Consider the following 12,650-nt stretch of genomic DNA (forward strand, 5'->3'; position numbering starts at 1 on the left):
ATCAAGGAAACGAAAATAGCTCTCCATAACATTTCAACAGATTATGAATGAGATTATCACACACAACAAATGCACTGAGTATGGGGCTAATTTGCTAGGTGTCTGTAGTACATCAATGACATTAATGTCATTAAGTCTTAAAGCACATATTAACATTGTCCTATAAACTGATTTTCATTTTGGGAATTTTTTCTACTGTTTTTATTGTAAACGTGCATGGTAAATGTTTCCTTTGTGTCAAGTTGAACGTGAAGGGTACAGGCGTAGCCACCATCTGCATGCATAGTCCTCTTTAATGTGGTTGAATTACCCTGCACACATTTCCATAGTGCATACGTGACTCACAACCCCTCCATCATAATAGTCCAAATTTAGGGTATTAATTGCTACATACTCAACAAAAACCCAATCATATTATCTATTTTTGATTCATTATTAAGTTTCTTGTTTCAGTAAACTGGACATTATACACCAAGAGACAGCTATATAACATTTAAAAGGTCTCTGAGAATGGCTGCAACTGGAAGTGACAAACATCCGCATGTACTCTTTAATCGTTTCCTTTTTGTGATAATATAGTAGCTTTGTGCCTTTCCCCGCATTACACTGTAACACCCTATGTAATCATTAGCCCCTAGCCAGACGATTTAAAAGGCTAAAATAACACTCTGTCCCAATTCGTGAAACACAACCATGCAAGGAAACGACCCAAAAGGTAGGCAGCTATGTGGGTTCATGTTCACGGTGTATGTGACAGATATATACATTTAACAATAGATTTCTCTCAACTAATTTCGCCTTCAACAGATATGTCCCTAACTTGAAGAACTTTCTAATATCTCACACACTCCTTTAAGACAAAGTTCCCATTGTAAACTTAAATTTTGAACATGTATACAACGATTTTTATGATTGAACCATAAAGCTCATTTTCTTTCTGGTTATCAATTTTCCAACTTCAGCTGCTCGTACTGTAGCAGCAGCATGAATTCTGTTGCCATGGGTATCCATCTTGTCTTTTCGTTTCACGTGCAAATTGTCTGAGCTAGCCAGTACGTGTAAATCAGTCACAAAATATTGTATGCATGTATGCACTGTTGACATTAAGAACAACACTGTATTATTAACTGCATTCACATCGACATTTACTCAGCATGGTATACTCCCAAGTGGTGGGGTGGGGGTGGGGTTGGGGATTGGGGGTGAGGGTGAGGGATGTAGCTGTGAGATTAGAGGTGAACAAAACCACAAACAACAAAATAGAAGCTGTTCGAATTTTCTGAGGTTTTCTTGACTATATCAAGGAAACCTGCCAATGCTATGTGAGCATGTACACAAATGAACAAATTTCAACTGGAAAAGCCACTATCATACAGTAGACCACTCTCCTCTATGAACTACCATGGTCCAATAAAGCGAGCAAAACTTACCCTTCTTGTGGAAAAACTACAATGTCCCTTGGTTTGTCCAATCCTGTGTCCACCAGAATTCGGGCGTTCTCGCCGAGATAATTTGCGACGATGATCCAGTCGTAACTTGCGTCGCACCAGTACAGGTTCTTGGCTACCCAGTCGAGAGCGATCCCTTCCACGTTCTGCGATGTTCCCTTGTAGATGACGCTGGCGCCCTCATCGTCATCCAAGCTACCTTTAAAGATCTGCTTTGAGACGCCATCGCTGAAGAAGATGAGCTTTGCCTCGAAGTCGGTGGCTATAGCGAGGAAATTACGGTTGGCTACCTGGTACTTATACCTGGTTGCTATGGTGGTGTTGGAGATGTACTCCTGAGGATTGGCTGGCAAACTGTTGATCCTGGACTGACGTTCTGTGGTGAACACTTCTGTCCAAACCAGGCGGGGTGGTACATCTACTTCTTCCGATTCTTCAAGTGACATCACAAAGCAAAAAGAAAGCGACAACCGCATTAAAATGACCGACTCAGTTGAGATACTGTATATGAAGGCAACATATATTAAAATAACATATATATTAAAATTTGAAAAGCGTGAAAGGGGCAAGGCCAAACAGACTCTTTTACCTTTTTTCCAATGGTGTGACTAAAAAACTTTATGACAGTAATCTTAATGTCAGTGATACTACACAAACTGTCAAAGCCTGCATGTACAGTGATCCAATGAAGGTGTTGGATTGTGCATATTTTTCCAAATGGATATGGTTGCCGGACAAATACCCCCCCCGACATATACCCCGGACAAGTACCCCCCTGACAATCACCCCCGGACAAAAAACCCTGAGGACAAATACCTCCGAGGACAACTACCCCCGGGACAACTACCCCCCCCGGGATATACGCCCCTGAGGACAAATACCCCAGACAATTACTCACCGGACAAGTACCCCCTTAACAATTACCCGCCCACCCCCTGGCAATTACCTCCAGGAAAACTCCACCAGCGCAAATATACCGGCACAGATACCTCACCCAGGTAACTACCCGAACTAGGTGACTATAGGTTTCAGATCCTAGTGCCCCCATCCATTCCCACCTGGTCCACCTACCAACACATCCACACAGTTTGCACTGAGCCAGGAATTTTAAAAAAAGTTAAAATTGATAGCTGGAATTACAGGAAACAATAAATAAAACAGAACTGACGTACCATTTATAAAAGCAAATTACTGTACCTGCCATACTTAGCTAATACAGTATGCGCATGAAATAACACATGTTCAATTATCCTGTGGATGTGACCTATACCTTCCGATAGAACAGGCAGCTAGTTACACAAATCATTCTTTCCTGGAAACAAATCTTTGTGTTAAACCAAACTGGGAGAGTACGTACACGCAGTACAAACTATAAATGCTTGAGTTTCCAAACTGTAACCTAATATGTAGACATATTGCTTAATAAAGATATTATTTATTTTGGGAGATGATCAAGATCCATATATACAATCATGTTCAGGAACAACCATGGCATTTCATATTACTATTTTGAAGCCATGCACACTACATATGTATTAATATGTATATCAATAACTAGTAATCAATAGGTCTAGCAAGTCTTTGGTAATCATATTACAGAAGGTACTCTATATATGTTTTACAATGAAATGGTTATAACTTGTTATCGATTTAAGGAAGTATATGTAACACAAATATACGATGGTATATAGCCATGCATATAACGTTAGGAGAACTTAAATGTTCAACATTGCTACGCTAATTTTCGTGTCATGTTTTGTAACATTTCTTTGCTAAATATGTGCATCTTTCAAACTGTAAGTTTGTGAAGTGTAAAATCTACAGTACATTTTCTTCAAAACTAATGACATTTCAGGAACCCCCCCCCCCCCTCCTCAAGTTATTATGATTTCTCTTTCTGTATTCCAAGGTGTTACTACTGTATATATTAAAGAACTTGTATCATTCTAACAAAGTCACATTAGATTCACCTATAATATGATACACTTCAGGCTGACTATTTATTGCTGGAGTATAGTTTTTAAGAAAGAATATGTCAAGCGGACAAAGGCAGCAGTTCATTTACAGTTCATTCTCAAAGAAATAAATACCTGATGGAATAACACCATCTACACATGTCATTCCACAACCATTTGAACAACATTTCAAGCTGCCAGTACAGTTGGCATCAGAACTACATTCCTGAACACAAGTACCAACACTGCCCTCTGATATTTCTGGGCAGGAGAGACTGGAGGCAGAGGGTGGCTGACTAGAAGTTTCAGAAGCTGTGGAAGAAAAACAGTTTGAAAAATTAGTACAACATATACATGATATATATATATATAGCAAGCTATATGTGGTAGAGAGCTATACAGCCTATAGGTAGCAGTTCATTCACAATGCTTTTCTTAATCATGTAAACATAATTACCTTATAAACATAACCTTATAAACATAAACATTAACCTTATATACATAAACATAACTATTGTTATTGATGAGGCTCTAAGACAAGAAAGCCGTCACAATTGGCTTACTGTAATACCTTCCGTCTCTATAAGAAATGGATCAATTCCCATTCAACACCTTTGATACTTTGTGGTCGGGGTGAGAATTACGAATAGGGCTGCCGAGTAAGGGGTTTGGACTATTTTTTCAGGTTAGTAGGATGAGGGCTAGGGGTTAGCCTTATCACATGTTAGCCTGGGTTAGATCGTGCTACAGAAGCAGCTGATCTTCAATTCCCTAGCTAGAGAACTAGTTATGCAAACTTAAAGTATCACACACTTTTCTAGTCAAACCCTACAGCGAGTTGTGGATTACGCATCTCCTTGAGACGAAAAAAGAAGGAGGATACTACAAATTCAACCTGCCATGATTGATTTCTCCCAACAAGAATGAAAAAGAAAAAAAAAGTAACACTCATTTTGTAAAATCATGTGTTTTCAAACTAAATGTGGCAATTAATCCACAGTTTAAACATTTCAATAAAGTTGGGATCATTTGAAACACCGGGTGCCTATAACTCACTGTACTGTCGGATGTTCAGTAATTTTTATACTAACTTAGAATAGTAACGACATGATAAAAAATTCTTGCTTCTGTAGGCCTACTGTACGCCTAGCCCGAACGACTGGTACGCTAGGAATTTTACCATGTACATTTTCGCGAAAGCGGTCTTAGCAATGAGCAGATATATACTAGTTACTAAGTTACCGTAGTCCTGACATAAAAGGAGATCAACATACCATATAGTACTGCTTTAATTTGCTAATCTTTAAACACTAAAAACAATGATCGCAAGAAGCTACGAAACTCTCCCTAATAGATTTTTATGAAACATGAGAAGAAAATTACGTTTTGTCCCATTTCTGAACTATTTCGTTGATTAAAAACTTCGAGTGCACCCTCAAACTAGTACTACCAGTAATAGTAGAAAGTTCTGGTTATCGAATTAATAAAGATGATCGCGCACGCAGGACCCTACTTTAACCTCAATTCTGGATTCGGTGATGGGGAGGAGGGTGGAATTAAAGGGGGGTCCCAAAATATCCCCAAGGAAGGTTATTTAAACCTTGCAAAGCCTTGGGGTATAAACGAACTTTAAATTTGGTAGTTTTACCCAGTGGCGTAGCGGAAGGTACTTTTGAGTGGGGGGGCTGAAGACTGATGGCCGGCCTGGGGGAGGGGTCTAAGGGGAGGGAGTGTACCCCTCCCCTTTGGAATTTTTTTGCATTTCCAGGTGGCCTCAGATGCAATTTGGTGCAATATAGCACACTTCAACACCCACTCCATTTTGTGAACTTAATTTTGTATTTTCACCTGGCCTTAGATGCAATTTGGTGCTCCAAATGAGATTTTTTTCTCATTTGGAAATGAAAAAGGGGTTTTCTGACTTGCGGAGCGGGGGGGGGGGGCGGAATGATACTTCCGCCCCTCCACATTTTTCACTGGGGGGCTGGCGCCCCCCAGCCCCCCGGTTCCTACGCCCTTGGTTTTACCACGACGAAGAATTCCGTTTCCTCAATACGGAAATGAGTTACTAAAATTACTAGCCAATGTTTGAACTATATTAACGACTTTCTCTTTCATCACACAATTACGCTGTATAGCTATTTGAAATACAAGGTACATGGGATCATAACGTTGGTTTCCTGGGTGAGAGCCAATTTGCAATCTGTAGAGGTTTCATTCAACGTGCACGTGTGATACCCTGTTGATCCATGGAGCTATAAACTGGGAGCTCCATGGTTGATCGCAGGACTATAGTTAAATGATTATGAACGGGAGGGGGGGGGGCGTAGTTCGCTGGATTCCAACAGAGATTTTAGGGTGGCGGACCCCCCCTTTTTCATAGAGCTATAGTTGACAAAATGAAGGAAAGTTTAAATTCAATCCTTACAGCCGTCCTGACCTATAGTACGACTCAGCAGGGCTGTGAGACTGGATGCAGCGCATTCGCACGTCCATTCAACCTCATTGCAGGCTCAACATTCAGGAAGGACATTAGTAACCTATCTTCTGCTCCCCGTCCCCTTGGTCCCCTCTGTAACCCACTCCTTTTCTTCTAGCTCTCTTTCACCTCTTTTCTCCATACTTTCCCGACATTGTCTTTCTGCAGTTTATTCCCTACCCCAGCTCTTTCCCTTAAAAAGGGTGTGAAGACTCGCGCAAAGAGAAACGTCTAATGCCGGTAATCTGACCTAGTTTCGAATGAGGTGTAACAGAAGTGTTAGACACCACCATCGATACCAAACAATACACACACAGCTTGCTACCGTCGGTAATTAGACACTATAGTGTACAGGACTTCAGTACATACAGCTGCGGTCAATATCCACAGTACAGTGTACAAACGATACAGCGATGGACATCTCAGGCCCAGCTAAAGATAACAAGGTATCACGTTTCATTACTGTCTGCATTTTGTAGCGACAAGAGAAAAACTTCACTTGCAAGCAACAGAAAGTTAACTTTTATAACTTTACTCTACTCTTTGTCCTTCTACAGTTTATCTCCTAGATCTTCTCTCCACCCTTTGTCAACTATAATCCTCTTTTGTGTTCACGTACCTACTCAATAAACGTATCTGTATTTTGTGCTTATATTAAATTGTCATTCAGCCTATGAAGAAGGTCCTGCTAGGATCGAAACGCAAGGGCGGCGGAACCGGGGGGGGGGGGCACGTGCCCCCACTTTTCCTCAGGTTAAAAATGTGCCCTTTTTCTACATAAAAATTGTACCCTTGATCACCTTATTAGGTCAGCGATATTTCAGTAAGAGATCTAATCCTAATTTAGAACTATCAGGGGCGTAGCCAGTATGTAGCACTGTAGGCCCGGGCCTATCTTTGATTAACAGACTTTATATGTATAGAGCTGCAGCACTTTGTTGCCTGTTGTTGTCACGATCGGCGTTCCAAGTTCCAAAACAGCCTTTTCGATAAACATTTACTATAGCTACAGTTGTATCAACTATCAAAGACAATTACTGGCTATAGTTGTAACAAAGCCATTTCTGGCCTATCTTTGTATCTACAAGTATCAGAAGTTGAAAAGTAAGACTACTCTGTACATGTACCTTGCTAATTTCAAATACATTATGTAGTATTGAATTACGTACTATTTTAACTCGTTTGTTTTTTGGGGCTTAAAAGTGATATTGAATGAGGTGTCTCAAGTTAGCATGAGGCCAGGGAACCAGAATGAACACTTGGGAAGGGCCGTTTCCGGCCATCTGGGGGGTTTGTAAAACCAAAAATTTTCTGGTATATGCTCCACGCCAACCGATGGTGGCGCTCCGCTCAGATAGCCGTGCATACAACTTTGCAAATCCTGGCTACGCCCCTGACTGTTAATGAATTTCTGTGAGTCAAACTCAAAGCTATTTCGAATGGAAATATTTTTTAAGCTCTTAACAAGAAATAAACTCAAATGCGGCAGATTCCTACGTTAGCAATTAGCATGATTTCACCTAATTTTGTCTCAAAAGAAAAATTGTTCCTTGTTTCCCAATTTGCACATTGCAGTGCTAGTATGCATGTTTTCCTTGAGGGGTGGGGGGGGGGGGGCGTTGGAGTGATGTGTATACGCAAATAAGATAATACAATGAGAGTTATAAAGGTTACTAAATATCAAGCTGCATCAGTCCAATCGAATTTCTGCAAAGTGCCCTTTGACGTTGGTGCCCCCAGATTAAAAGTGCTTCCGCCGCCCTTGTCGAAACGTCAAACCCCATATCTGCATATTCTCTTACACATGCAGGCTCTTTATTGGATAAGAAGTTTGCTAACAGTTTTTGTTTTATTTAATTTTTATTGTAATTTTAAATCAACTTACTTCCTCTCGTGAATTGCTATATGAATGAAATATTGTGTTTGCTACAATAACAAATTGACGACCGAAATTGGGTAAAGACCTAATAAATTAAGAATTTCGACAAAAATGTCACATGTATAAGTTAAATTTTAACTTAATTTTAAGCTAAAGTTTAATTTCCACAATGTCACAAGTTGACGTAATTTAGATTTTTTACTCACACATTTCCATCTGCTGGATTGTTTTTGCTACAGTAAGAGGAGGGGGAGGAGGGGAGGGTGGGGGGGGGTTGGGGAAGTTGATTAAAATGCGAACAAAAGAATTATACTAACTATTATATGGTTCGTTAATTTATTTGGGTCTAACTTATTCATTGCACACCATTTATTTTACGTGTTTTCGTCGAAGCAAGGTATTATTGTCGTGGGAAATTCCAATTTCTATCCACCACGAACAGACTTAAATTAACCAGATCAGAAATTACCTTATACGTTTGAGGCGGCAGGAAGTTAGGGGTGGTATAAGGAAGGAAGAATTAACGTTCGATAAAATGGAAGGTACAAAATAGGGGGAGCTGATTATGAATGGGATTAGTTGGGAGGTATATGGTTTTCTAAGGGGGGGGGGGTGGTCAAAGTGGTGATCGATTGAATTGTTTTTAATATGTATGCAAAAAATATCTCACTTAACAAAACGCCACCCCCCCTCCCCTTCTTTATAATTGACACATACACTCCCCTTTCAGTATATTTAAACGATAGGCAGGATGTCATGGAGAGATCTTGTAAAAACAAGAGAAAGCAAAACTAAATAAACCATTGGGACGATGGAAAAGTATTTCCGTGTTTGAAGTGTGTCCATATAGCTGCCTTGAAGCAGTTGCAAGTCTATAATACAACGAAGAAATAGCAACTTCTTCTTCAGGGTCTTATTAAGTGGTACATGGTTGCACATGTACAATCTACTGTATACTTTTATGGTTCGCGTGTTTAGTTAACCGCAATATTCTGAAATACTTAAGTTAAAGTTATATAATATGTCCTCAACAGAGAAAGCCTTTAGAATCTCTTATCTTGGCGTCTATATAGTTATGCCGTACGTGACATCAAAAATTGCTAATTACCCAATAGTAAACCATGGCTGGGCATGGATGAATATATACATGCACATTATATTTTTTTGCATTGCATTTCTATTGCTACACCGGGGCCATGTTGCTTCTTGCTATGTCATTGCATGTAAGTAGAAGCACAGCCTATGGGAATGGAAAAAGGTACGAAAGGGCCATGAAGGCATTATGCTTACAAAGAACTCATATCCTAAACTCAATTAAAGTTTAAGAAAACCATGCAGGGAGCTGTAGTCGGTTTGATTTGCAGGGTGCCCACTGTCACCTTGGTAACCCCCCCCCCCTTCAATGTCTCGGAATATTTTAGGGATTAAGAGATTGAGGGAGAGGGGGGGGGGTGCGGGAAGAGAAAGGTTTATCAAAATACGAACAAAGGAAATATTTGACTACGTAGGCTCGTTGGTTCATTTATTTCAGTCTAATTATTGCCATTGCACACAATTTTGTCGAAACTATTTGTATTATTGTCGGGGTAAGTTCCAATTTATATCTTTGTGAAAATAACGGGAATAAACACACTGCATGCTTCACTAGCCTTGAAGAACACAAGTTTGAATGCGGACACTTTCTTTATATACTGTAGTGGTCTGAACACTGCAGTAAAAAACGAGTGTTTTTAAAGTCATTTCCAACCGGTATTTATAGGCCTACTACCTGCAATTTCAGGCAAAAACAGCAGTCAAAAGGTACGGTATGTCAATTGATTAACGCTGTATTTATCATATATATATATATATATATATATATATATATATATATATATATATATATATATATATATATATATATATATATATATATATATCAGATAAGCCGGAGCTTAATGCAAGCATGCATCCGTTAATTTCGTCTGTAATGATTGCAAAACATATTCCATGTCCGTTGCGCAATTACTAATTAGTGACAGAAAAGGTAAGGGGAAAATAGACAATTACTTTCATCAGTACTTCGAAATGTATAGTCCTATTCCAGGCGCGGGTCCAGGGATGTGTAAATTCACTCACCGACACCTCATGAATATCACACAAACATCAAAAGTACATGATATGAGCAACGAATTGCGTTATATATTATTTAAATGTGCATGTCCTACTAATTTATAGTCTAATAACATAAAATCTGTCTCAGAACGCACCATTTGAATTTGGGGAAGGGGTAGGACTCCATGTGACAGCTCACTAGAAATCCTTCATTTAATTACAACTATCTATTGAGTCATTTTCGTAAGATATCCACCAAAATGGAAATCCTGCCCTCAATTTCCCCTCAACGATGAAAGCAAAAGAGCGTCATATCTGGGCGTCAATGGGCTCATGGTTTTGCCATATAACATCGTGAATTGCTTACCCAATTCTAAACAATGGTTAGGAATGAATGAATATACATGCACCCTCCATTTCTATGTGTATTGCGTCTTACTACATCGGTTCCTTGTAGCTCCTTGCAATTATCATTGCATGCAAGTAGCAGCAGAGTCTATGAAAATGAAGGAAAGGTATGATCTGCGATAAAAGCATAATTCTTTCAAACAACTTACCGGCCCATGACAAAGTAACGACCTCTAATATGAAAAACAACGCCCAGAAAAATCTGCGTACTTCCATGATATGATAGTGAAAGTTCCGTGCTTTCTTTCGCCAACAATTAAAATGTCTAAACGAAATGGCCGAAACAGCTGCTCTCGGAAAACTTGCAGACTTCAACTATTGCACACAGAATATTGCGAAGGAAAGATTTGATCTTTTCTTTAAACCACAAACTTAAGAAGTCATGGTCACTTCTAAGTAACACCCTGCAGTAAACTTGAAGTTTTCCGTCCGACCAAGGTAAAACCTGAATCAGGATCTTCACTTGAAAAGTGGAAGGGCACGGCGATCTTGCTACACGAAGACTCTCCTATAAACGTCTCTTGTTCACCACCTCTCTTTCGTAGGACAGCTATAGCATGTCATGTGCGTGATGAAATCGGGACTTCATGGAATATTTTCTTCCTAACGATAAAACAAACTCCTCTTCGTATCTACGAATGTAACCTACGCCCTGAGTTTGAGTGACACAAGCTATCATCAAGTTGATAAGGGCGCAACAATCATTCGCTTCTGAACCGTGAGATATCGTGTGTTACAATACCTGTGGCATATGACACTTGTACTGTGACGAGTGGTGGTGCTACACTGCTGTTATAACCATATCGCCTCGAATCCACCACTACCAAAATTTCAAGTAAACATGTTGGTGCTTCATGTCAAATTGATTACACAAAAACGGCTATCTTTTCCAGCTCGAACCGACGACACATCCGTTGGATATATTTCATATCGGGTTGGTATCAGGCTACACACGTACATGAACATTTCAGTGTAGGCAGGAAGTAATACAGAAACCCCTGCATCCTTGTCAACGATAAAGCTTGTAACTATCCCATGTGAGCTTACGCCGCTATCACCATGAACAACGACCATGGGTACATCGTGTTTTATTACTCGATTGATAAACAAAATTTCGAACTTGTGCACGGTTGACCCGCGACTGGGACCGTCGCAGCTGATGGGTGAACTCCCTGCAGGTATATAGGCCTATGCGGTTCGATATCGTAAACTTATTTTGCACAGTGCACCAGCAAGTGCGCAGCGTATATGAAGCATCGCAACGAATTTCCTGAAAAACTGCCAAAATAATTTGAACGGTTGGCTGAGTAATTCTGCAGGTAGTTACTTGTTTGCTTAGCATATTATCAAGGATTCAAGGGGGAAGGAGGGAATAAAAACCAAGTTTCAGCCATAGGGCAGAATTTCTGCTTTATGGTTTCAGCTAAATTGTCATGATGACGTCAGTATACCTTGTTGACAGACGCCTTGATAGCATTTCAGCAGGTTTTAGAAACATGTATTTCAACCACACTCAGCCACAATTGTAATAGGATGTTTTTTTTAACTAATAGAAAGTGCTGAAAAGGTTCCAGTTATTTTTCTAACCAATGTATTCAGGCACGCAGCCAGGAATTTGCCAAGGGAGGGGCGAACCTGTTGGCAAACTATCAGAGCCGTAGTTTTTGCATTGAAAACTATCTAAGCGTAGCGCCACTATGATAATGCTACGCGTACAAGAAAAATTTGGCTGAAAATGCCTCCCAGATCGCTGGAAATGGCACTTCCCAGGCTATAAGTTGCATCTAGCTTGAAATTACTAGCGATATCATAAGAACATACAAACAAAAATGCTCAAGGGGGGGGGGGTCGCCCCTTCGCCCCCTTCGCTACGCGCCTAAATATATTTCAGCAACAGGATCACTTTAAACGGGGGCGTCAATCCCAACTGAAAAGTGGGGTACGTAAATTGGCTGAACATGATAAAACTGAAGAAGTGTGTGCGACCGCCTTGACGCAAATCCTTTACCGGTGGGTCCAGGGGCCGCCTTGGGTAACCCTGATGGGGTCCAGGGGCGAAGCCCCGGCGGGGACCTATAGGAGCGGATTCACATCTATACATCTTCAAGTTCGCTTCTGTTTGATCCCTGAGTTGATTATGTCAGTCATAAACATATTTCAACAATAGTCACATCTGACAAGAGATCGATTAAATCAAGAAAAACTGATGTATTTAACATCCGGGTGTAACTAAGGGCCTTTATCATGATTAATACAATTGAAACCAAAAACGGAAACATTCTCAAACTTATCACACACGCACAAAATCATCTTGCTATACAGATGTTTACAACATGCACACATATGGTATCATACGTAGGCCTACTGTTAAAAAGCACTGTTGGGTA

At 40.1% G+C, this 12,650-nt stretch overlaps 1 protein-coding gene across 2 annotated transcripts in view; it reads right to left on the minus strand.

Moving 5' to 3' along the window:
- Window positions 1-11,429, minus strand: part of LOC139975143 (uncharacterized) — a 69,098-nt gene extending 57,669 nt beyond the window's left edge. The window contains exons 1-3 of one of the 2 annotated variants that reach the window (XM_071982783.1): window positions 10,413-11,429; window positions 3,539-3,715; window positions 1,431-1,881 (exon numbers count right to left, since the gene is read on the minus strand). In XM_071982783.1, the coding sequence (XP_071838884.1) occupies window positions 1,431-1,881; window positions 3,539-3,715; window positions 10,413-10,479 (695 nt within the window). In that variant the 5' untranslated portion in view covers window positions 10,480-11,429. The remainder of the gene's footprint in view (window positions 1-1,430; window positions 1,882-3,538; window positions 3,716-10,412) is intronic. The other variant, XM_071982784.1, reaches the window with a different exon arrangement.
- Window positions 11,430-12,650: the final 1,221 nt, after the last annotated feature.

Source organism: Apostichopus japonicus, chromosome 10 (assembly GCF_037975245.1).
Source record: "Apostichopus japonicus isolate 1M-3 chromosome 10, ASM3797524v1, whole genome shotgun sequence".
Taxonomy (NCBI): domain Eukaryota; kingdom Metazoa; phylum Echinodermata; class Holothuroidea; order Aspidochirotida; family Stichopodidae; genus Apostichopus; species Apostichopus japonicus.